At 42.4% G+C, this 26,755-nt stretch overlaps 1 protein-coding gene across 8 annotated transcripts in view; it reads right to left on the bottom strand.

Annotated features, from left to right (window-relative positions):
- The window catches only part of adgrg6 (adhesion G protein-coupled receptor G6), a 116,384-nt gene that overhangs the window by 8,899 nt on the left and 80,730 nt on the right, over positions 1-26,755 (bottom strand). For 6 of the 8 annotated variants that reach the window (XM_046061038.1, XM_046061040.1, XM_046061039.1 and 3 more), the window contains 14 exons: positions 25,920-25,984; positions 25,683-25,819; positions 23,576-23,741; positions 23,262-23,408; positions 23,032-23,157; positions 22,394-22,439; positions 21,338-21,444; positions 20,445-20,572; positions 19,522-19,790; positions 17,805-17,892; positions 16,956-17,106; positions 16,170-16,302; positions 15,464-15,565; positions 13,556-13,711 (listed from right to left, as the gene is read on the bottom strand). In XM_046061038.1, coding sequence (XP_045916994.1) covers positions 13,556-13,711; positions 15,464-15,565; positions 16,170-16,302; positions 16,956-17,106; positions 17,805-17,892; positions 19,522-19,790; positions 20,445-20,572; positions 21,338-21,444; positions 22,394-22,439; positions 23,032-23,157; positions 23,262-23,408; positions 23,576-23,741; positions 25,683-25,819; positions 25,920-25,984 — 1,821 coding nt within the window. Of the gene's footprint in view, positions 1-11,401; positions 11,489-12,314; positions 12,357-13,555; positions 13,712-15,463; positions 15,566-16,169; positions 16,303-16,955; positions 17,107-17,804; positions 17,893-19,521; positions 19,791-20,444; positions 20,573-21,337; positions 21,445-22,393; positions 22,440-23,031; positions 23,158-23,261; positions 23,409-23,575; positions 23,742-25,682; positions 25,820-25,919; positions 25,985-26,755 lie in introns of those variants that run through there. The other 2 variants (XM_046061042.1, XM_046061041.1) reach the window with 2 other exon arrangements.

The following is a 26,755-nucleotide window of genomic DNA, read 5'->3' as shown; positions in this document are numbered from 1 at the left end:
TGGTTTCCATCAAGTGGACTACAGGACTCATACGACACAGAAGACAAATGACAAAGAGGCCGACTTTACAAAGCAGAATTGAAATGTTCAAAGTAATGACCTAAAACTATTTTTCAGTAGTATGTTTGATAATTTGGGACACAAAGTTTCATTAGTTTCATTAAGCCCATGCTTCCCGAAGAATATTTCAGAGAATATTTTAAACTGATTTCCTAACCTTAAATAGGCCTGAGGTTACCCGATATTATGTATTAGCATATTGTGTTATGATAGCTTCATTCTGCCCTCACCTCATAGACTAGATGTTGTGTTCAAACTACATGTGTAGCTAACAAAGTTAAACAGGTGAATGTGCACACGTCTAACCAGAAAATAGCTTGTAATAAAAGACAGTGCAGGCTGGGATCCCAAAAACTGACATACCACTTAGAGTGCATGGGGTGTGCGGGGTTTCCATTTGGCCCCCTCTTTGTACTCCTCTCAGGGAAGAGATAAGACACACATTCCTGAGATACATAGATAATTTGTACTGATGTTAATCTCATCAGCGTGCCTGTGTTTATATACAGTAAACCAGGCTGAACCCAGTATGTGTTTAAATCAGGCTGAACTCACTGTTTACGCTCTAACTCAATTTCCCCTGCACAAGAATAAAATGAATCATAAATATCCATGTAAATGTTTGCAGGAATAAGCAATTGTGAGACAAACTGAACCAGTGATCTGAAAGAAGTCTCATCTTCTTTATTTCTCTTCTAAATTCAGTGGGATTCAATAAAACGGCATATAAAACATATAAGCTGTATTATGCATTCACTTTGTGTGTGAATGTTTGTGTTGGTTTACTTGCTTTAATATCTCCAAGTGTCCGTCTCAACAGATTCTACCTCTCCACGCCGCCCCATTAACCATGATAAACTGTGCAAAGCAAGAAAAGATGGACACTAAAATCTGGCTCCTTGTTTTAAATGTTAGGTCATGATTTGTTTGTGTTTTCCCAATGTTACATTCAGCCAAATTCTGAAATAAGACTGCTTAATATCAATGACTTTAGCTTCTTTGGCCACAGTGTTGACAATGGAGAATTTACATGCTTCTAGTTTTACACAACAAAGCCAAGAAAAGCATATTGCGCCTTCTCAGTATATCCAGAGTCAGGGGAGTGCATCAAAAGATGGTGCAGCCAAGAGCAAGAGGCCATAGGCCATTTCAGAGCTTTAATGTTGAAGTATTAAGATATATTTATACATTTATGTTTGTTTCCAATTGTTTTGCATACTTTAATATTATAGATCATAGTTTATTGTGCTCTGTAATTATTGCTTACAGCCAGTGTGCTCCAGGAGCACTGACAGCATGTTACTGAGGGCATGTTCTTGGCCGGGGTGTGGACTCCAGTCCCGTTACTTGGACCAGAGTCACAAAAATGGTGACTTTAGACTTTTTTTTATACTCATTTTAAACTATGAATTGCTGTTAAATTTGGTTTAGAGCACAATATGATTTGTTTGGGACTCAAAATTTTAAGTTTAGGACTTGAGACTTGACTTGTAAACACTGACTTGGTTCCACCTCTGGTTTTTAGAAATTGATTACTCATTTCAATCACATTGTTTAACCCAAATTCTAGAGTTAGACAAATAAATAGGCAAAGCAAATATACCAGCCCATATCAGCTTACTGCAAATATATAAGTATCTGTGTCACCTGATAATGAAGTAATGCAGAACAGTGTCTCCATTAGTCCATCAAGTTGAGTTATTCATAACAAAATGTCACGCTGAGCATGTATCTTTCAAAATCAATTTAAAGGATCCTTCCAAGATCTTATGTAACTGTATGTTAAAAAAAATTACAGCCAATATATCATTATTAGATTGATTAGATATATGTTTTTTTAAACTCCCAAATATTGATCTCACTATCAGCCTTGAAAATCCAATATCGGTACAGTAAAAGTAACGGGCATTTTCTTCAGAAAATGCGTGTGAGAGCTGCCAGCTATTTTTTGCGATTGCTACCGCTGTCTGTGAAATGTGCGGCTCCATCAGCTAAGAGACTCAATGATGTGCTGCACACTTCAGCAAACATATGTGTTAAGTTTTGCCCCTTTTCGTTACCATGCTGTGAGCGGGGTTTGATCCATCGATCTCTGGATCTGGAGCAAGACCTCAACCACCGGACTACTGAGATACTCAGAAGGGAAGGCACGTGCTGGTGCGTATGGGACTAAAAGGTCAGAGATATAACGGGGCGAGAGGCCATAGTACACGGGTAGAAACACAAGACATTGTGGTGTAACACAATGAACTGAAACTGAATACTATGCACATCACGGTCATGCACTACAGTACATATCTCACATTAGGCACAACTGTTCACTCAGTTCAACTGTTCACGCTGTTAGAGCACTCCCACACTACTCTTATTACTCCTGCTACTGATGCTGCTAGTATGTTGTTTTTTTGTTGTTTCCCCCCCTAATAGTTCACTGAGGTTTGTACTGTAAATATGATCAACTATTTTTTTGATTCACAGATTTCACAAATCCACTCTCTAAATGTTAATTAAAAAGGTCATGTTGATGTGCACAGTACAGACATGGTTCCTCTATATTCGGTGCATCGCTGCTGCTGAATTATGACCGCTGCTACTAAAATTTCACTCAGTAATGTAATATCAATGTGGAACAAATGATTTTCGCCCGCACACTGTGTGAGCACAGTAAATCACGCTTTGCTAGCTGCCTCTCCTCATTAATCTAAGGACATCTACGTGACAGCGGAGTTAGGTCTTTTAATGGTGCTTTCAGACCAAAAGCGAAGAGGGTGTTCGGGGCAGTGAGTTTACATACAAAGTCAATGCAAAGAGGGGCCGGCGACACAAAGGCAACGCAAATTCTTCAGAGCGTTGTGTGGAGAGGGCCGGGCAGAGCAGGGGGATTGAAAATCTGCTGGCCGGCTGAGATCCGCTAAACGTGGGGGAGAGGAGCAGGGAGCAGCGCTGCAACCATTGGACAAATAAACACCCATAGTCGGTTGGATTCGGCTCTGACAACTACGCCGATTACTTGTGGAGCTCAGAGTTAACTTCTTTTATTAAAATAGCTTTTTTCTTTAGTTTTTGGGATTTCAACGTTGATTTATCTTCACTGGAGCTTCTCAGCAGCTTCCGTGCACATTCAGTTCCAGTGTTGTTGTTAGCGTCGTTAGCTCCGTTGGACTACGACTTCATATTTATATAAAAAACAGACAAAACTGGACATTACTTGGAGAAAAGAAAGAGAGGAGGTTGAACAACCTGGTGAGTTAAGAAAACATGTGTCTGTAACTTTATTCCAGCTATCGTACTTTCCTGTGTCCAAGTTAGCATAGCATAGCCCTGATCGATCCAAACTCCATTCAGAAAACAAACATTTTAGAAGTTGTTGTCCTGCTGTCTTGCTGACAGACCTGACAAAGCATGAATTCATATGTTTAACAAATCTGCATCATGTTGTTATTTCGGCATCAGTTTAATCCGTTTGCTATTTAATCACAGCAAAATGTAACTTTGGGTTCATACAGTTGTAGTAATGGCGAGTTGTGTTTATTCGCCTTCTCGCGTTGTGTGTGAACACTTGCACCGAATGTACTCACGCGAGGAAAGAGTTGCGAGGCAAAAATTTGCAGTTGGTCTGAATGCACCATAACTGCAGTGCAATGGGTTTGTATAGCGAGTGAGTGGACGAGCGAATGAGAGAGAGCGAGCAGCAGAAAGACGCTGAAAAGGAGCAAGTAATAAGTTGTCAGTCAGGCAGTAAATGTACAGTGTAGGTATACAGTTTATGAGTGTAGGTCACAGTGTGTCCGTTATTAAAAGTATGTATGTTGTTTCCACAAGTGCTGGAAAGTGATGGCAGTTGGTGCTAGCAAACATCTCCCTGTGCTTCAGACTCCGGTCCATAGACTGTATATAAGAAGTGGACGTAGTCATCATGACGTCACCCGTTGGTTTGTGGACTGCTGTTTTGAAGCCTCGAGTTTGGCTGATAGGGCGCCGCCATGTTGCGTTTTTGCAGCCAGCGGCACCGGACGTGACCATGGTTGGACAAGATGGTGGAGCTAATGGCCACGTGCGGAGCTAGCTAGCTTGTTTAGCCAGGTGCATCTGTAATTCATGTTAACTGTCATTTTAACAGAGCTGATAACTTTGTCTACAGAACAACAGGCTTAAAACTAAATGTACTCACCAGAGAAAGTGAGCAGCCGACTCCTAATATGCTTTTTCAACATTCTGGTTAAATTTACACAGTGCCGAGGGTACGAGTCACTCTTGCCTGATTAACAGGTCGCCATGGTAACAACTTGTAATAATCCTGCCCTGAAGCATACTCTGCTTTATAGTCTCTGTTCCTCTAAATGGGACCATAATTTACTAAATGAACATCATGCTGTGTTGAAGAAGACTTGAAACTAGCGACTGAGACCATAAACTCATCAGGAAAGTGTTTACTGAGGGAATAAATCAGCTGACAAGTAGAAACATGTTACCATTATTTCTAATGGAGCCGGACTTCTTTTTGCAACAAGAAGAGTTGCCCCTTACTGTTTGATAGAATGCAGGTTAAGAGGACTTCCGCATCGGGGTTAGGGTTAACCCTAACATCTAACCCTAACCCCTAACCCTCAGAACTGAACAAGCCTCTTGGATTAGAGACGAAACGTCTTCAAGTATCTTCAAACAAGTCCAGTTGTCCTTGATTTGAAGCTGCCTTGGATATAACTCTGACCTGGATGACTGAGAACTTTCACAGTCATAGGGTTTGGGGCAGCAGTAGCTCAGTCTGTAAGGATTAGGCTGGGAACCGGAGGGTCGCTGGTTTGAATCCTGCTCGTACCAGAGTTGCGGAGCGTGGACTGGTAGCTGGAGAGGTGCCAGTTCACTGCCTGGGCACTGCCAAAGGAGGCCTTGAGGAAGCCCCTGAACCCCCAACTACTCGGGTCGCCGCACTGACTGGCGGCCCCTCACTCTGACATCTGTCCTTGTGTTGCTATGGGTCCTGTTTGTGCATGTGTGTGTCTTTCGGACACAAACCGGCAGGACAATGTGAAGCAAGTTCTTTTTGTGTTATGATTTTATTGTCTATTGTGTGTATTAATGTCAGGCTGTCCTAACCGTGAATGTAGAATTTACATTCGCGTACCAGACCGGAGGCTTTACGCTTGCTCCGGTCTGTATGTATAAGTACTTCAAGGTTGCACTACGCACTTTATAATTCTCCAGTCACGTCGTGCTCACTCCGCCTTTCAGTAATGGATCTGCTCTTTCTTTGCTCTCGTCTAGTGTCAGTCACTGTGTTGTACTGCATGGTGTCTTCTCTTGGAAGTTGAATTATTGTGATCTTGTTTTTAGTACCTTGGACCGCGAGAAACAGCATTTTGTTCATTTGTATACTCTGTCATTGGATGAATGACAATAAATGGACAAACTTAAAGTTCACACTCTTAATACAGTGGGGGTTTCCTATCGGTCAGATCTGTCTGGAAATGATCGCCTGCACTTCAGAAGCACCTCTCAGCGGCCTCTGATAATGCGGGATGCATCATTCAGCAGGCCGAGTTGGCTGAGTTACCTGAGCTGAGGTAGCTGAGAGACTGGGTTAGTAACAACATGAAAGAGAGGATCAGCCAGAGTCAATTTGTATGGAGCCATGACTAAATCTTGAAAAGAATAGGAAGCCTGGGCGGCAGAAACAGACACAGAGAAGAATGTAAAAGTAATTGAACAAGAAGCTGCAGTTAGTTTAAAGGCTACACTTCACTGGGCACTAATGCTGTTTTATCACGCAAAGGTGTTGGAGACTTTGAGCTCTGATCCTTTGTCCAACTTGGAAATAGATTTCAGATACATCCAGGGTGAAATGAGGACAAACATCAACCATGCCAAAAGAGCTAAAACCTTCATTCAGTCAAACAACAAGATCCACTACAGAGTCAAGAAGCCTGTTCGGACTGAAGCGTTTAAAACAGGACTGCGCTGGTGTCACTTCAGATACACGTCACAATGAAACAATAATTATTTGTTATTATCCAAGAAGAAAAGTATTCTCCATCCATTCATTTGAACACAGCAAGTGCATATACGGCTTTTTAGGGGGGGACAGATCAACAGAGGAGCTCTGTGGCACAGAGGAATAATCCATTTCAGGCTGTGGCTACATGAACCTAAGCTTGTTGGTAGCATACATTTTTTATTTATACACATATTAAGCAGCATAAAGCCAGCGGTTCAGAAGCCATGGGCTGATATGACAGACCTAAACTTTAGAAAGGGTAAATTCATTGTTTTCATTATTGGAAAAAAAGTTTAAACAACAATGTCCTTTCAACCCTTCCTGTCAGCTAACATGCATCAGATGTTATTAAGCACCTTTGACTGGACGGAACAGCCTCCCTAGACCCATATCTGCCGTACAAGGGGCTCTGAAAAGTTGATACTTGGGGAAAAATTAAGTGTGTTTATGTGCTTATATCCAAAGGTTAACCACACGTTTGTTTATTTGGCAATGCAGAAGTTAGAAAAGTTAGAAAATGTGCTGCCTGGATTGAGCAGATGCACGTGTGATGAAATATGGAAAGTGACAAGTGCATCAATTCCTGTGGGCCTAGAACACACACACATAAAACATTCATACATACAGATCACTACACCGATATGGTGCAACGCAAGCCCTCAAGTATGTGTGTGGTCACAGACTGAAGCACGCAGCGCTGCCACAACAACCACACGTCGAGATTTACGGCAACACTCAGCATCACTGATGAGCAGATTCCCCAAAGCCTGGGTGATGAAATGAATGTGTTGACTGTCTCATTGACACGCTATAAAGCACATGTTTTCCCTCAAGAGCCTGCGAGGAACATTAACTTTGGAAGTGGCTACATTCACTCTGCAGCTCAGGACTACTGTTTCATGGGAGTGTTAAATCACGGGATTATGAAAGCTGCATTCAACAAACAAAGTGGGAACTTTACATTTTCAGGCAGAGTTAGCTGATTTCTGCGACGTGGTCCAAAACTGAAGCGAATAAATAAAGTTAGGAAATGTAGAGGTCGCATAACAAAACAGATGTGATCACATTTTCAGCTGTAATAGTCCTTGTGCTTCATTCCTTCTACCTGTTTTGCCTCGAGGGCAGGCCAGGATTAAGAAGTCAGAGGCCCCTGGGCACAATGTCTTGTAGGGGCCCCACCCGCTGACCCACACACACATGTGCTAACAATCAAGATTTTGAATTAGAGGGTATTTTTTGTTGGAAACACCTTTGGTTTAAACAGGACCGTTTTTTCAGCCGGGCGTTATCATCTGCATCTTTTCTACAGTTCCCTCACTCATTTTAACTACAACAACTAAAATCACTAACCACAGTCTTGCTTGATTTGGCGCTGGGTTATTTGATGACTAACTTGACTACACTGGGGGCATTGACATGATTCGGTTTGAGTAAAAAAATATATCAGCATGCTGTTCGATATCTAAAATGTAAACAATAAAAAAGGAAAAGAAAAAGTTTTCTGCCCCTCGCTTGGGCCCCAAGAGCGCATCGGCCCCTGGGCCCGTGCCCATAATTTCCATTGGATAATCTGACCCAGCTTGAGGAACAACGCTGTCTGCTGCATTTCACATTTATACTTGGTGTTGTTTTTAAAGCCCTTGGGTACCCATCAGCATTGTTTTTGAATGTGCAGGGCTCCGCGGCCAAGTTAACAAGAATTTATATGCAATGTCTAGTTAGATTTTCAAAATAAAAGTAGTGGTTAACATTGTGAATTGCAATTTGGTTAGGTTCAGGAAAAGATTCTGGTTTGGGTGAAAATAATAATAATAATACTAATATTAAAAATACTACTAATAATAACACTAATAATAAATACAACCTTTATTTATATAGCACTTATCAAAACAGAGTATAAAGTGCTTCACAACAAATTGCACATAAAATACAAAAAATAACCGCATAGGTATAAGATACAGGAGGGTAAAATACAGAATCAAAGAACAAGGCTTGCTTTCTGGTGAAAACACGTTTTTAAAAGAGATTTAAAAGAAGAGGCAGACCCCGCCAGCCTAATTTCCTCAGGCAATTTGTTCCAGAATCTCGGGGCCTTTATCTGAAATGTATACAAATATATAAAATGTAATCAGGAGCCAGGTCATGAAAACCTTAAAAGTAATGAATAAAATCTTAAAATCAATCCTAAAACAAACTGGGAGCCAGTGCAACGATGCTAAAACAGGGGTGACATGGTCATATTTCCTTGTCTTAGTTAAGAGCAGCTGCGTTCTGTGCAGTCTGTAACCTATTCAGGGTTTTTTGATTAAGGAAAGTAAAAAGGCCTAGACACGTATGTTACGTAATAAAGAAAATAACTATGATACTTATATAACTTAACTAAAAACAATCAATTTTGACTTTGTGTTTCATACGGGAAATGAACACCGGATAGGCCTACATTTTGTGTTGAACTATGACACTAAAGGCTGCCATGTGCATTCATAGCAGACGCCAAAGGACGTGACAAAGCATACAGTAGGTATTTGACTCCCTCGGAATGAGTATGGGCTGGCAGTCAGAAACAACATCTTTCATTATTTAACCATAGCCACAGTCTTTCCTTTAACTGCACAGATATTGGATCCAGTAGAAAAATGTTGGCAGTGAAATCTTTGCAGATATGTACAAAATGAGTGTTTTGTATAAAATGTTTTAAAAAAAAGTAATCTAGGTTCCTTTTGTTTTCCCAAAAAGTGGTGGAAGACGAACTAAGCTCCTTTACTTGAAGCCACACTGAGCTATATTTTTAGATAGTAATGTGCAGCATGAAACCCCCTCAGCTCTACGCAGCCTCAGCTGCTCTCTAACAGATCTAGTTAGTTGGTGAACACAGTGGAGCATTTGTCAGCTAAAGCGCAAAATGTTTCCTTCAGGAGCAGGTAGAGAGCAAACACAGAGAGAAAACTGGACTCACCTTCATCAGGTGACACAAACGCACCTCACCACGAAACCTCATGTTGCTCTGTAGCTGCTGGAGGTGGAAATAAGCTGCTACTAAGTAAACATGTCGGCTTAAAAGGTGACGATATGGTAATATTGTGTTGTGCTTATTTCTGCCACAAAAATCTGTTCATAAAAGTAGGAGTGTGGACATGTGTCAAGTTAGTAGTTTGGTACACACATCCATTATCAAATAAATGTTTCTATACTTTTTGATGTGAGATTTAAACCAGTTAAGTTATATCCTGAACATCTCAGCAGATCACCCACCAGTGAGGGGAGCTTCAGTTTGTACTGAACACCTCTCCAAGTGGACAGAAAGAGACAGTAATACATGAGGAAAGAGGGAAATAAGGAGTGACCCCTAACCTGTCACAAATGTAAAGCGTAAGTAGTTAAATATGGTGATCAGGCAGAAACCCTCACAGCCTGAGTGAGATGGGGAAGTCCAGTATTCAGTGCTGCACTTCGGTGTCAGAGATTCAAACTTAGAAGACAGACAAAATCCTTTGCAGCTGTGTATCATGAAGAGCTATTCAGCACTGGCAGAAATAAAATCATGTCACTTTTTTCATTTCTATAACAGGCCAATAAAATAAATATGAGCAATACAAGTTTTTGAAATGCCCTGTTGGCTCTGGGAACAAAAGACTTGTGGTCAGAGCAATAATTTGTCAATGACATATTACTGCTCTGGTGGACGAAGTGTTGTTTTGGTGCTTTTCCTTTCATATGGAAACACTCACAGAAAATTAGGTTACGATGGATTTTTCTCTAAAACAAATACAAGTATTTTACATCATCTGTGCACAGTAAAGTCCAACTGAAATTAGTTGCTGCTTTTGGCTGGTACACATGTTTGATTAACAGCTGAGCCAACAGGGGGTACAGATGGACATTGAGACAGACCTGCAGTGCTAGCTGGACAGGTAGCATGTTCAGAACGACACCATTTAGTATCTGACATTTACAGGTTCCTTTTGACTGAAACCAATAAGTAATAATAAAATCGTGCTGATTTTGGGTTCGATTTGCCTTCCTGACAATCGTAGGGGAGTTCCCGAGCTGAGGCTGGTCGGAATTTATTATCATCCCAAATAACCCTGTAGTGTGAGGAGTTTACAGACATAATCTTAAGGTTGCCGACTGAATTGGAGGCTCCCCGATCACAAACCCACATTGAGAGAGCTGAGCGGGAAGCGTCACCAGCGTGTGCTGTATCTGCTCTATAAAATGGATAAACCTGCAGATTCCCTCTTCTCAGCCTCGAGTTTAATTCTCTTTTGTTTTTCTGTGCCTCCATGTTTGTTTATGGCACGTTTAATTGCTTATATGTATAAACGCAGAGTGCGTGGTCCTGCGTCCAGACCACAGACAGTATAAAAGAAGTGGACGTAGTCACCGTGATGTCCCTCGTTGGTTTGTGGACTTCTGTTTTGAAGCCTCAAGTTTGGTATTTTGATCGTCACCATGTTGATTTTTCATAACCAGGCCCCGGAGACGAGGTTTGGACAAGAGTGCATTTACAGGGGAAGAGTAAACAATTGTGCGTCTTTTGAAAGGGGTGAGAGGAGCTGCTCTAGGACCTTCCCTACCCTGGTTAATCAGCCCCCATGTAAAACGTTTTGCTTCAAAAGCAACCAATAACGCAACATCGCTCATTTGAAATGTTTGTTAACATTACTGTTAATATGAAGGATCGAATATGGAAGACGAGTCAAACTGAAAACCTAATGCTTGCACGATGATTTTTTTAATTGTGTTAAGTGGATGGTGGAACGTGGAAAAGGAGTGTTGATTGAAGATGGTTAAGTTAATTTCAGAGACAACAAGCAGCCCGGACTCTGACTGATACAACAAAAAGGTTTCGTATTACCCCTCTGCTCCCGTCCCTGCTGCAGCTGCCTGCATCTTTTAGAATTGAACAAGTAATTTTACTTGTTTATAAAGTCTTACATAACCTGAACCTTCATATATCAGCGACCGCCTCTCATTTTATGTTCTAACAAGAACCCACAGATCTTCCTCTGCGTTTTTTAAAGAAGTTTCCCACAAAAGATTTGATGAGGCTGCCTTCGGTTTTTATGGTCCTAAACTGAGGAACGCCTTCCCCTGGATCTCACAACAGCTCTTTGTAATCTGGCTGTAATTTGTATTTTTTATTTTTATTGTATTGTCATCAAATGTTTTATTAATGTAATTTTTTTTTCCCGTCTTTGAATTTAAAGCACGTTGGGCTGCATATTTGCATAAGAGGGGCTAAATTATTATTATTATTATTATTGGTTTCTCAAAAGGAGACACATAATTTATAAGGCAGATATAAATGCTGTAACAAAAAAAGCAAAAACAACGAAACAAACATGCAATTTAATTTCAGTTTATGATTGAAGTGAATGAAATCTGTTACTGATCCTGAAACGCATCCAAAAGCTTCTGACTGCTGATGAACTACAGAGGAAAGAAAAGAGCCTCTAAAACCATTAGAATAAAACTGTGTTCTTTCTGAAAAACCCCAGACATCCTAAAATCTGCTTCTCTTTCAAGTGTGACTGCTGAAAGATCATTAGTTCCTTCTTGGATCAATGCACTGAGTAATGGTTTCAGGACAAATAGCCCCTTAGTAAAGTTGAGTTTTTAGAAAATGCTGTATTTTGTGCTGTAATTTAGAGAACACATGTTAAATCTCACTAGACCCAGCGAGACTTCCTGGGTCTCCATGGAATTTTATGACATCGAGTAATATTTGGACTCAGAACAGTGTTTGACTTCATGTCTCTCTTTGCCAATATCATCCTCAACATTTGGTGTTCATTTTAATGACCAAAACTGAATTATTACACCAATTACTGCGTCTAATGTGAACCACAGCGTTAGCCTGTACAAACAAATCACAGTTAAAAGTGGCAGATGTTAACTTGGATGCAATCTGTCACAGCGTGCTTGTTTTTGCACCCTGAGGCACTCTGAGCAGGTGGAGTTGAAGTTTTAGTCATGTGTTAATGGGTAAAAATAAGGACCCCCTCCCACTCAGTGTGTCTCAGGCTGGAAACAAGATGGCGTGAACTCGTACGACACCACAGTGACCAGCCAATCACAACACACAGGTTTCCCAAAATGTCTGCTAGCAAAGTTTGAGTTTTGTCTTTTCTTTTTGTCAAGTTAAAATTAAACATACATGTTAGATTTGAATCTCCAGATCCACTTTGACCACAAATATTTTGGGAAACGCATCACACGATGCTGGAAGCAGGAAGTCAATCAGCTTTAGCTTTACCTCCGTCGGTCCTCCACTCCTGCTATTGGTTGGAAGAGCTTTCTACACACCAAACACAGAAGTAGATACATGAACTTCACATGTGAAGAGATATTACAGAATCGTCCATAGTAACAGTGACAAACCTGAAATGATTGCATAGATGAAGAAGCTAAACTTCAGAAGGAATTATGTTCACATGCAGACTCGTTATTCAGCTCAATGAAAACCTGTTGAAGACTGAGCCGGTGGGAGTCCAGTATGTCAGGAACAAAGGTGGATGAAGTGTGAAGCGGTCAGAGAGGCTGTTCGTTTCCTGTCTACACTAGTTTCTGTTAACCCTAACCAACATCGTCCTCTAACCAGGCAGTTTAGATTTTAACCCACACCGTAATCTGAGAGCTACTTTTGTGTTCCCTCTAGAGCTGAAACATTTAGTCAGTTCCTCAAACAGCATGGATGTATTACGTTTTATGGAGCTGCTCAGCAGCCCACAAGAAATGAGACATGACGTTTAGATCAATGTAATCCACTAGATGTAAGAATACCAGAGGTTTTCAGACTTGAGGGGGAGAGACGTCACATCAAGCACAGATAGCGCCTGAGGTGAAAGGAAAATAAGGTAATTTAAAACCCTTTGAGCCCAGTCGCTGCAATTTATGTCAAACTTCACATTATATACATATTTTTAGATTTAAAATGATTCTCTGAAATTATCATAATGTCCATCGTGAATAAATATCTATAAACCCGCTTATATATCTTGACTAAATGACGGCGCTTATAGCTGCAGAAGCTGTCATGAAGCTCATGTTTTAAAGTTTTCTTCAGCACCACAGTAATCCAGTGATAGCTGTCTGCATCTCCTGTAATGGTGCCAATTTGCCAAAATGTAAACGAAAAAGGGGCTCAAGAACATAATTAGTTTGTTTTTTCAAATTTACCTACAAAACGACCTACAGAACATCCAAAATATCATGAGTCTGCATGTAAACGTGATTCCTGCTCATCAGAGGGTTTTTATAAAGTCACATTTTCAGTGATAATCCTGATAGAAGGAGTCAGGAACAAGGTGAGCTACGTCCTCAGTGAACCTTCCTTCATGAATGAGTATTATTAAACACTGAAAAAGAAAAAGTGCACGCGCTGGAGAAATCTACACATCAGGTTTCATGTTTTTCAAACCCAGACCTCGGTCTAGTGAGATCATTCATGTTTTGTGTGTGTGTTTCTGTGTGTGTGTGTGTGTGTGTGTGCCTCACCTGTGTTACTGTTGCGTTTGGTGATGGGGCTGAGAGTAGCTTTAGCTTTGGAGGTCCAGTTGGCGGTGCTGGAGCTGAAGGAGCCGGAGGACAGAGACTTGCCCAGGTTGTCTGAGCTCACCTTCTTTGTGTTGTTGGTGGCCGTCTTACTCCAGTCTGCCGCGAGAGAGAGACAAAGGCGTTAATCCCTCACTACACCTCGTTTCACGATCAGAGTGGTGGCCTCCTTTTCCGATCATTCAGGAACACGGATGCTTTGTTTCATGTTGGACTTCTTCCTTCCTTCCTTCCCCCTCTCTCCTTCCTTCCTTCACTTCTAATCTTTTCTTTCACCTTTTCACCTTCTCTTGACCTTTTCCTGACTCCCTCATTCTTTCCACCTTTGTCCCCCGTTGTTTGACATTCCTCCATCTTATTCATTCCCCTCACTTTCTTTTCCAATCCTCTTCCCCGTCTACACCCCGGGATGTTGTCATGGATCATCACACAGCAGACATTAATAATACAGAACAGATGTGCATACGTTTATTTCATGGCTGTGGTGTGCAGACTGATGGGCTTGTGGCTTGCAGCTCCAGGACATTGTGGGGTCAGACGGTGTCAGGCGCCCTCGGCACACTGTTCACACTTCTTTCAGAGATTGTTTGTAAGTATGCACTACAGGGGTGGTGATGGCGCACTGGATAAGACCATGCCTTTGGTGTGAGAGACCCGGGTTCAATTCCCCACTGTGACCCATCCATCATTGTGTCCCTGAGCAAGACACTTAACCCCTCGTCGCTCCAGAGGCGTGCGACCTCTGACATGTAGAGCAATTGTAAGTTGCTTTGGATAAAAGCGTCGGGTAAATGTATTACATTACTGTTATTGTTTTAACATAATGAGCTGGAGTCCTGGGGCGCAGTTAGCTCACCTGGTACAGCGTACACCCCACGCACAAGGCTGGGCCCTTACTGCAGTGGCCAGGGTTTGAGTTCAGCCTGTTGCTTCACGCCTTCCCCCCTCTCTCTACCCTGTTTCCAGATGCTATCCACTGTCCTACCTCTCTCAAACAGAGGCACGAAAATGCCTGATGAATGAAGATGAACCATAAATGCGCTAGCATATAAACAAGACTAAGAGAGACTATGAGCTGACATCAGCACGCTAAAATAAGACAAGAAGCTCTGCAGCAGGTGATTAAAACTGCGGCGACAACTGTTTGAAATTCAGGACTGTCCAAAGAGTTTCAGGTTAGAATATCAGCTTCAGGCTGAAATCACAAGCAAACTCAGTTACGCCTTTCACAAATGCATTGCTAGCACACAGGTGGGTATTATGTAGTTTTGGAGTTGGATTTTTATTGATATAAAATCACATTTGACCTAAACAGTCGTCCCTGCTGTGCAGTCCAGCACTAACAAAAGTTAATAATTATCAGATAATTATCATCTACCTCGGAGAAAAAGGATATGGCTTAGTTTCCTGCATGCATAATTACATGCATACATAAAGTATGCGTGGACATGAACTCTCTGTGTTTTCGTCTTACTATGATCCTGGTTTCAATGAGGAATTTAATGGCTAAATGCCATTTCACAGGCTTTTGCACCAAAATCAACTTAACTTGGAATTTTTGGTACGACAATGCATGTGCACAATAAATGAAACGTCAGCAGTACAGCACATCCACAGACTAAGCGCACCTGGAGGACTTCCTGGTCTTCCAGAGACAACTCTGTTTTATCTTTTTTTATTAGCTGCAAAGCCGAGCGGGCTTAGGTTTTATATTTTAATAAAGTGCCTTGTCCTTTTTTTTCCGCTGCTGTGGGAATCTGGCAGGAGTCCAGCAGACAGGTCTGACAGGACTCCCGTGGAGAGAGATGTGACTGGGCTTTGAGACAAACAAACAGAGAGACAGACAGGTACCTGAGTTGTCTGACAGCCTGAATCGGCCATAGCAGAGGTATCTCCTCCACTGTTTCTGGACGTTTTCTTTCAAGGCACAGTGGAAGATAAATATGAACAGACCTGACGAAAGAAAGAAAAAGGTGAGTTTGACTTTGTCCCCTTGTTTATAACACCTGACTGTCCACTGGGCCAACGCATGAGAAGGTGACAAAAACACACTGGGCCTCATACGAGTCGTATTCTTCATCTAAACCTCTTCATTTTCCTGTGAAATATTCAATCCCTTTAATCTCTCCGTCTGGTTTTGCTGCTCACAATAAAGTTTTCCACCATATTAAAATTGCACCTGTAAATCACGAATGTATCACAGAGAGTTAAAAGAAGCCCTGCAGTGTAAGCAGTGGTATTAAGGGAACTGGAAAAATGAGAAATTGTTAATTAAGATATGAATCTTTTAATGCTGTAGCATCCTAGACCTGGTATTATGACAGAAATAAAGAAGGAATTGTTTGAGTTACATGCCAAAAACCATCCATGACTAAAACCGGAGGTGGTCACGGAGCTGGACGAGACGGTTTCATTACAGGTGAGGATGATGAGTTTTAACGGAGGATGTTCTCCTGGGCAGAGACCATCAGAAAGACCCCGAGGAAGCTGTTGAGGTGGGAAAAGATTGATCGTACGAGTGGTTCTTGTCTGACTAAATAACTGCCTCTGTTGTTACCTTGCAGCGAGTTGAAGATGGAGAAGAGGTACGTGAAGACCAGGCTGAAGGATCCCCAGGCGAACAGAGCGAAGCCCCACGTCATGCCGAGCAAGAAGGTGAGGCTGACGACGCTCCGCAGGTTTCGTAGAACCTGGATCACAACAGATGAGTGTGTCCATTTACTTTTCACTCTTTTAACATATTTAGCTTTGCTGTAGATTGCGATTTTGTAACATGCTTGAAACTTCAGCGGTTTGAAAGTTTTCCCTTCCTTACTCTCCTTCCCTCTGAGAAGGTTGGCCCTGTAGCTTTACTGTGCCTCTACGTCAGCCATTAGATCTCGAGAAAGAGATCCCGAGAGCATTTCAAAGAGCATGTTTCAATCAGAGGCGAGTACAAGTAAATAAAACGTCTGGTTGAAAAAGCAGTTTGCAGCTGAATCAGGCGCTTCTCAGCTGGAGGACAGCTGACGTTCTGTTAAAGGCTGCAAATCAATAAATGCGCTCCAGTCTCTTTAGTCTCTTTGAAGTGAATTACATCTGTCACGTCTTTTGAGCTCCTCACGAAACAGTCCTGAACAAAGGTGGAATTTAAAATAGTCATTGCTGGGGCATTTCTGTGTTCTGCTTTGTCTGGCAGCCTACTGTGGCTACTGCTGCTCATGCTAACTACAGCTGTGCATCTCACTCCCTCGACACTCGTGCGGACCGACTGCTGGGATAAGGAAAAGGTGCACGTAGCTTTATCATCATGAAAACTACGTCCGCCCGGTGCAGGTGCGATGACGTGAGCTTGGATACAGACCTCCTCCTTCAGCGTGCGGTTGCTGCGTTTGCCGTTGCGGCCGCAGATCTGCCTCATCACCACGATGAACATGGCCACGTTCAGCAGAAACACCAGACAGAAGTAACCGACGCAGGTGGTGTAGAGGACGCTTTCATTCTGGATCCAGCAGCTGGGGAGAGAGGACACAAACACACAAACTCTGAACCGTGTGTGTTAATAAACTGCATTTCTTTGCTTCTCTCGATGTTACACTCCTGTAAGCCTCGTGTAAGGTTTGAGAGATTATTATGACCTTTATTTAAACTTTTAAGCACATGCACTTTAGTACACTGATAAACACTGACCACATTGTAGGTAAATTAAAATGATTCCGGTCACTCTGACTTTAAACGGTTCCCCCCCTCAGTCGTATTGATTTTTCAGAGCAAAAGATAGAAAGTAGATCCTGCAACATCTGACTCCAGAGCAGCAGTGACGGCGCCGACAGATCAGATTGGATCATGGACGGCAAGTTTGCTTCAAAATATAAAGTTACTGACCAGAAAATGAATATTGCATTTGTTTAATAAGCAATAAAACATTGTGTGTCAGTGTAGTTTACTGGAACACAAAGCATTTACATGCATCGCTGAGGCCAAAAATAACAGTTTGTCTGTCGTATTCTCAAGTGAAATGATGACCCCGCACATTACATCCTGTGTTTGACTGTGCTGTAGCTTCTCTGTGTTTTGAGTTCCATCAGTATATCGTTTTCCATAAAAAGTACCAGAACATCATGCTCCAGATCAGCAGTGACGGCGCCGACAGATCAGACTGGCCTTTGTACTCTATTAAATTATTATTGTAATTGATTGTGTGGTTACTTACAACTCTGAGGATCCATTCGTTGGCTTTCCTGGGCCGTAAATGTCTCGATCCACCGCAACAACAATCCCCACCATGACCGCAGGGAGCCCTGCAACAAAGCACACAATCGGCAGGCGAACTTCAGCCTCGTCCTTTCCTGACTCTTTGTTACTGCCGAGCCAATTATCGGCACGCCCAGTTATCAAATTTATATGACTCATTAAACATGATCAAACATCACAGCTGGCAGTGGGACAGAGAGCTCCCTGAATAAAGGATCCCTTGTAAAGGGTTTGGCCAACAAACAAAGCTGCACATCACAACAGTTCAAGTGTCAGGGGTGAAAACCTGGGCAAAAAAGTAATTATGTAAGACTTGAAGGCAAAATCCTAAACTCTTTCCCAGCATGTTCACTCCGATCAGTCCCAAAACAAACCAATTATCTGAGAAGACGTCCACCATGTTTTATTTCTGGGTACTAATGAAGATTCGAAAATCCATCTTCCAGTACCACAAAGTTAAGGTGTGCAGACTTAAGACCGCTAAAAATCATCAACCAACAAATGCACTTTTTTCTCCTGTTTTAGGAATATTTGTTATAAAATACACCGACCAAATTCATCTCTATATTTGTGAGCTGTTTTGGTATTTTTAGTGCTCTCTTACATTTTCACTGACAACTACTTTCAGATGTTACACTTGAAATACATCAAAATATCAGCTCAATTAATCTTTTACTCCTTAACTGACTTTAAGTCCTTTCAGGTCTCAGGTCCAGGGTTCAAGTTACGTGGGAGACATAAAGAGGTCTGAGCTGAATCCTGCATCTGTGTTGGTCTCTAATTCATTTATCAACAACCATTATTGTGAATCACAAATAATGTATTTTTCAATGTAATCAGCAACTACTATTATTCACATTATGTCGCGACCCGTGAACATGAGCTCAGTTGTATTGTAGCCTACTGTATTACTCTGTAATGACTGCAGCTTATTTGTTCAGTATTCTAGGCTTTTTGATGCATCCTCCAATTAGTACAGCTCTATAAATGATAACTTGCTTGCTACTGTGTGCCGGCGACAAGCAGTGCGAAAAATAACAACACTTTAGTATTACCATAAAGGGCGGAACTGCAGTCTCTCCTTGAGCAGTAGTCTTTGATGGCATTTTTCAGGCGATTGAAGCTTAACGGATTGCCTAGTGTGAGGAGGCCTGTTGCAATATCACAGACATCTGGGGCAAGTAGTGGACTGCTGTGTGTGAGTTTGTGCATTGAGGGAAATGTTGAATCACGTAATAAGCAGTGATCTCTCTCTCTCTGTACCCCCTCTAGTCCATTTTTCACATTTCTTATGGAATTTTGCCTGCTGCGGTCTCAATATATACGTGAGTCTTTCCATGTTGAGTTTTTCCTCGACTGTGTCCAGCCTGTTCCTCTCTGTACCATTTCCTGTTGATTGCCCTCTTGGCCGCAGCCAGCAGAATTTTAACCAGATATCTGTCTTCCTACATTTTCCCTTGCCGGATGTTGCTCGCGTGTCTTTGTTAGTTCATATCCCAGTATTGTTTTCAAGTCTACCCACACATCATTCCAAGAATTTCTCATCTTAGTACATTCCTAAAAAACATGGCTGTGACCTACAGCTCATTTCTTTCAGCACCTTCACTGTAGCTTCAACTCAATTTGGAACCTCAACTTTATTCAGTGCTTCCACTCGAAACGTCACGGTCACTCACCCCATCCCACGATGCAGAACTTGAGGATGTATCGTCGTATGTAGGTGTTGAAGACTTTGACCAGAGCGATGTACATGTGGATGGACTCCAACCCCATCCAGGTGAAGGAGGTCAGCAGGAAGTAGTGCAGCAGGGCGGCCACACACTTACACAGCCAGTCCATTCCCCGGCTGGTTAGCCAGCCGTCTAACAGGAAGACCATGTTCAGGAACAACAAGGACGTGCTGAGGTTCATCAGGATCTTGGAAGGGTAGTCACGGCGTAGTTTTCTGTGAAAAGAGTTGTGGCATGATGTTGAAATAGGATTTAGAACTCGATTTGCTCACTTTCAGTTCCACATATTCACAGCCAGCCATCCAAACCACAAACGAAATTGTTCGGTTAAGTTTCTTGCCCAAAGCCTCGCCACATGGCACTGCTGAAGTTCTCACAGACGTGTCCTGCTACAGATCGTTCCCAGTGATCAAAGGTTTTAAACTTCAGCACCGATTCACAAATTCTGCTTTCCTGGTAAAACTTTTTGAGGTAAAATATGGACATACACACATCTAGTAATTGAATTTACATCCCATTTAGCAAAGAACACAGAAAGTACAGGATGTTCGTCCCGTCCATTTATGTTCAGAAATTGAAAGTCTTTCACTGATGTAGTGGTTTGTTGACACTGTCACTGGGATAAAACTGATTTCTTCTGTTTTTTCTTTACATCGTGGTTTGATAACGCGACACCGCCTCCTAGTTCACACGTATACATCACGTTACACCCCCGATGGGCACAAGGGTAAAGTAAACACACATCAACGTGTCCGAGAGTTTCTTAATCAATATCCACTTGTTTAGGCAGTCCAAAGCATCCGGTCAAAGCTGCTCCAATCAATCAATTTTTACATTAAGAATCCATCAAACGACTAAACGTGACTCACTCGAAGGCGATGTAGGTGACCAGCGTGACAGCAGAGAAGATGGCGGAGATGCCGCAGCCGATGTAGGTGATGAAGGTCAGAATCTTGTTGTTCTGCGCGTCTATGTGGAGTGACGCTCCAGAAAAGTCCTGGAGACGGAGACAGAGCGATGCCAAGCACGATAACATCATGAGGAAGAAGTATTTTCATAGTTTCCTTAAGTGGAAGTAACATCACACTGTAAAAATACTCTGGTAGAAGTAAAAGTCCTGCATTCAAAATGTTATAAAAGCAGTAGCAAAGTACTCCTTAGGCAGCAGCCTGTCTCTGTATGATGCTGCATCATATGCACGATATTATCTGATTATTATAACTATAACATTAATATTAATGTTGAATCTGTTGAAGGTGGAGCTAATTTTGAACACCATAGTTTATTTTAGTTACTATTTGGTAGTTCAACCCTTTACAATGTTTCATTTTTTAAACTAATAACATGTTTTCTGTGTAAAAACTTGAAGTAAAGTAGCTTAAAACTGACATACTCAAGTAAAGTACATCAACATTGTACTTGAGTAAATGTTGTTACTTCACAGCACTAAACAAAACCTGAACGACACATGTCATAAATAAATCCACATGTTGCTCATGACGTTTGAAGCATGAGCTCTGTGCAGCATCTGATCCATAACTGGTCCCTGAAAACTCTTTTTAGGAAGTAAAAACACCCAACAGGGATGTCTGTGGGGGTTCTCAGTCACCCAGATCATAGTCCATGGTCACAGGTCATTGTGTAAAGAAGGACTGGTTATTTTAACATAACAGGGAGTGACCTTCAAACTGAAGTCTGGCTCTGTCCTCCAAAACACAGCAGTTTCTGTTTCACGTCAGCATGATCTGCCACACAGTCTTACCATGAGGATGCCGAAGTGTGTCAGGTGGTCACAGAGACAGATGGTTCTGTTTCTGGTGGACTCGTTGGACACACGGCAGCCCGTTCCGTTCCAACCTCCAGCACCATCTAGTGGCAGCACAGCAGTATTAACGTACATTGCAATCACCTCTGTGCCAGGAACATTCAGAAGTTTTCAGGTTTTAACTACTGAAAATAAATGTTTTTCACCACCACAACCTCCTTTGGATTTATATAGAGTTGAATTTGGACTCCTGCTTGCTTTCTACCTCTGAACAGTTATTTTAAAATATCATCTGGGAACCGTTTGTGCAGCGGCTTCCAGAGCCATTTGTAATTTTTATGTATGTTAGCTGAGGTATGAACTGGGCAGCTGTACTATGTAGGGAAGAAATAAACACATGTGGAACAAAAAAGGATTTCAGATCAAACTCAGTATGAGCTGATATTAGACGAAGGTGCCGGGACATCTTTGACTTTAACTGTCACTTCTTAAATAGTCTCTAGATTTGAGGCCCGCTGACCTTTTCAGTATATCAACTCAACATCACTTCAGTCAACTGAGGCCCACAGCTTCAGTCATCTGACAGAAGCAGTAGTCACAATGCAGAAGCTGGCATGTGCCGACCCAGGGAGTGAATGTGATCGTATTTCTGCTTTTCTGAATAATTGATCATGACCCTAGCAGCATTAAAAATGTTGAATTGGCACTGTTTTGTTCTCTGGACTTGGTTGGTTATTTGATTTTAAAGCTGCTTGCTGTCTGGCTTGTCATATACTTGACTCTGGTGGTCTGCTTAAATGCACAAAATGTTTTTTCCCACATATGTGGGGATAAATCAAAAGGAAGGGTCATTTAAGAACTTGCTCGACCACAGAGTTTCTAACTGACAGAATCCCCGTGGACGAACCCGGATGAAACTAATAGATGAGACATTTTTCTCAGAACACCTGAGGTATGTTTTGTTTCTTGGTAAAGACATAAATGTCTCCCTGTAGATCGGAGAACCTGTACTGAACCTGAGGTTTAAAATGATGTGACGACGGACAGACTTACTGTTCATACTGAAGTCCCAGAACATACAAACTGGATTCAGGTATTGCTGTCGAGGAAGAAGAATGCAATTTATCAAAAATTAATGTTTTCAGCAAGATGTTACTTGAGTTATCTTTTCAGCCCCTCCCCCAGCACAACCCGACCCCCCTTTTAGAAAAGCAAAGCACAACGTTAACTTTTGCTCTGTGACCTTTTCAAAACCTTCTCCACACTGCCAGGAATTACATTCGGGTGGAAAAATTCAAATACCTGTACTTTGAGTCTACAAGTGTTGAGTGTGACTGTTAGTTTCCGTTTGACCACTTAGGCTCAGTGTATGAATGTGTGTGACTGGTGAAAGCAGATGTAGTGTAAAAGCGCTTTGAGTGGTCAAAAAGACTAGAAAGGCGCTATACAAGTACGGAGCATTTACATTTACCAAAACACCAAACCCACCCCCACCAAAATGCTATGTTACATGTTACGCAGCAGCAACAGGCTGAATTAATTATTAAATATATAATATACATTTAAAAAATAAGAAAAAGATAAATGCTTGGAGAAAATATAAATAGGGAAAAAGAGAAAATAAAATGTATTCTTTAATGAAACACCTGGACACCTGACCCTCAGCCGGAGCCACACATATTGATCTGTACCTGTTCAATGTTAGTGTCAAGGTGAGCGATCTCAATCTTCACTGGCTGCTGCAGGTTACTGATGGAGACGTTCTGGACACTGCTGGCTACCACGTAGCTGTTTAAAGAGCCGCTGCCCTGCTTTTTCTGAAAAACCAGCCGACATAATCAATAAACAACGCTTCTCAGGAGTTTATCGGGGTCACGTTCTGCTTTTTCGTGGTATCTTGTTTAAATCAGACCGGGCTGACCTGGAACAGGTTGGTGCTGCGGAAGAACATGAAGTTGATCCTGTACAGAGACGATCGGTCGGCGTCGCTCAGGGAGCCGCTGGACAGCAGGGACCGAGGGAGGGTGATCTGAGACAAAGGGTTAACCCTCTCTGACTGAAACTCAATCTGGGAGAGGAGATGGGAGGGGAGAGGAAAAAGAGAAGGAGAGGAACAATCAGCAATCCACAGACAGAAAGAAACACTTTCAGAAACAATAGAAAGCTTCCTTCACAATAAAGTGAAGCTGCTTCCTGGATCCTTCAGAGGCGGAGGTTGGGGCCTCCCGCTGTTACCTGTGGGTTGGTGCTGTCTGGAGCGAGGAAGGCGCTGAAGGTGGTCCCGTTGAACGTGGAGCCGTTGAGGGCCGATATTCCCAAAGCCAGATGTTTGGAGGTGATGCTGACCGACGGGCCATCAAACTCCAGCTTCTCAACCAACTCATCCACCGTCTTCAGGGCTCTGAGGGGGGAAATGACTTCTGTTAACCAGTGTGAGGAAATGAAAATCCCCGTGACAACAACAGAAGGAAGGAGAGTATAATAATTAATAACCAAAAAACCACAGAATTGGCCAATCACAAAACAGATAACAAGTAACAAAGCACAATAGAGGTCAGTAGAGTACAGCAGAGGTCAGTAGAGTACAGTAGAGGTCAGTAGAGTACAGCAGAGGTCAGTAGAGTACAGTAGAGGTTAGTAGAGTATAGTAGAGTACAGCAGAGGTCTGTAGAGTACAGTAGAGGTCAGTAGAGTACAGTAGAGTACAGTAGAGGTCAGTAGAGTACAGTAGAGTACAGTAGAGGTTAGTAGAGTATAGTAGAGTACAGCAGAGGTCAGTAGAGTACAGTAGAGTACAGCAGAGGTCAGTAGAGTACAGCAGAGGTCAGTAGAGTACAGTAGAGTACAGTAGAGGTTAGTAGAGTATAGTAGAGTACAGCAGAGGTCAGTAGAGTACAGTAGAGGTCAGTAGAGTACAGTAGAGTACAGTAGAGGTTAGTAGAGTATAGTAGAGTACAGCAGAGGTCTGTAGAGTACAGTAGAGGTCAGTAGAGTACAGTAGAGGTCAGTAGAGTACAGTAGAGTACAGTAGAGTTTAGTAGAGTATAGTAGAGTACAGCAGAGGTCAGTAGAGTACAGTAGAGTACAGCAGAGTACAGCAGAGGTCAGTAGAGTACAGTAGAGGTTAGTAGAGGTCAGTAGAGTACAGCAGAGGTCAGTAGAGTACAATAGAGGTCAGTAGAGGTCAGTAGAGTACAGCAGAGGTCAGTAGAGTACAGTAGAGTACAGCAGAGTACAGCAGAGGTCAGTAGAGTACAGCAGAGGTTAGTAGAGTACAGTAGAGTACAGCAGAGGTCAGTAGAGTACAGTAGAGTACAGCAGAGGTTAGTAGAGTATAGTAGAGGTCAGTAGAGTACAGTAGAGTACAGCAGAGGTTAGTAGAGGTCAGTAGAGTACAGTAGAGTACAGTAGAGTACAGCAGAGGTCAGTAGAGTACAGCAGAGGTTAGTAGAGTACAGTAGAGTACAGTAGAGGTCAGTAGAGTACAATAGAGGTCAGTAGAGGTCAGTAGAGTACAGCAGAGGTCAGTAGAGTACAGTAGAGTACAGCAGAGTACAGCAGAGGTCAGTAGAGTACAGCAGAGGTTAGTAGAGTACAGTAGAGTACAGCAGAGGTCAGTAGAGTACAGTAGAGTACAGCAGAGGTTAGTAGAGTACAGTAGAGGTCAGTAGAGTACAGTAGAGTACAGTAGAGGTCAGTAGAGTACAGTAGAGTACAGTAGAGTACAGCAGAGGTCAGTAGAGGTCAGTAGAGTACAGCAGAGGTCAGTAGAGTACAGTAGAGTACAGTAGAGGTCAGTAGAGTACAGCAGAGGTCAGTAGAGTACAGTAGAGTACAGTAGAGTACAGTAGAGGTCAGTAGAGTACAGCAGAGGTCAGTAGAGTACAGTAGAGGTCAGTAGAGTACAGCAGAGGTCAGTAGAGGTCAGTAGAGTACAGCAGAGGTCAGTAGAGGTCAGTAGAGGTCAGTAGAGTACAGTAGAGGTCAGTAGAGTACAGCAGAGGTCAGTAGAGGTCAGTAGAGGTCAGTAGAGTACAGTAGAGTACAGCAGAGGTCAGCAGAGTACAGTAGAGGTCAGCAGAGTACAGTAGAGTACAGTAGAGGTCAGCAGAGTACAGTAGAGTACAGTAGAGTACAGCAGAGGTCAGCAGAGTACAGTAGAGTACAGTAGAGGTCAGTAGAGTACAGTAGAGTACAGTAGAGTACAGCAGAGGTCAGCAGAGTACAGTAGAGTACAGTAGAGGTCAGTAGAGGTCAGTAGAGTACAGTAGAGTACAGCAGAGGTCAGCAGAGTACAGTAGAGGTCAGTAGAGTACAGTAGAGTGCAGTTAAGTGACCCTACTCCTTGGAGGTGTTGGACAGAGCTGTCTCTGAGCTGGTCATGACGTTGGAGATGATCTTGACGACGGTGGAGGCCAGCGTGGTGTTGATCTTCGCCACGTTCACCAGCTGATTCACTTTGGCCACCACTTTGGACACCTGCAGAGAGGAAGAGGAGGAGGAGGAGGAGGAGGAGAGTTTAGTGACGCGTCTCGCAGCATCTCTGAGCAGCTGAGGAGAGAGCAGCGTGGACTCCCACCTCTTCGTTGGACAACTCGTTGTCGGTGATGTTGACGAGCTGCTGCGCCACGTCGGCCGCATTTTCTGCTCAAACAAACACACGAGACACACGAGTCAGCAGGATTCTGTCGTGTTGAGTTCAGCATGTATCTCTAGGCTCCTTCAAGTCCTGTAAGATGCGACCCCGGCACACACAGTGATAATAATCAAGTCACTCTCGGGCAGAACTCAATGAGAGTGAACTGTGGGAACATCAGTCAGGTAAACCAGCACCAGCAACAAGAGAGTTTTAACCAGTTTTATCCCATCGACTTGTCTGAGCTTTTACAAACAGTATCACAAATGAGAGTGTCCTCCAGCCCACTTGATGTAATACCTACAAAGTTTTTACTGAAAGTAATGGATTCTGTTGGGCCCCATTGATTGCAGATGGCAAATCAAATACTGCCATCTGCTGGTTCCCTAGTAAATCACATTAAGCCTGTTGCAAAGAACCTTGGTGTTTGGTTTGATAGTAATTTAAATTTCGAGCAGCACACCACAAAGCTTGTTCAATCATGTTTTTATCAACTTAGAAATATAGCAAAAATTCGATCCATGTTAACTTTTAAGGACACTGAGACCATTTTACACGCCTTCATCTCATCACGCCTGGATTATTGCAACAGCCTTTTCACCTGTTTAACCCAAAAATCTATTGATCGACTCCAGACTGTCCAGAACTCAGCTGCCAGGCTTTTAACCAGAACAAAGAAATATGACCACATTACTCCTATTTTAGCTTCATTACACTGGCTCCCAGTATGTTTTAGAATTGACTTTAAAATTCTATTGATCACTTTTAAAGCTCTTCAT

The sequence above is a fragment of the Micropterus dolomieu genome, linkage group LG10 (genome assembly GCF_021292245.1).
Source record: "Micropterus dolomieu isolate WLL.071019.BEF.003 ecotype Adirondacks linkage group LG10, ASM2129224v1, whole genome shotgun sequence".
Taxonomy (NCBI): domain Eukaryota; kingdom Metazoa; phylum Chordata; class Actinopteri; order Centrarchiformes; family Centrarchidae; genus Micropterus; species Micropterus dolomieu.
The sequence above is the reverse complement of the archived record's forward strand: the minus strand, read 5'-3'. Positions and strand labels throughout refer to the sequence as shown.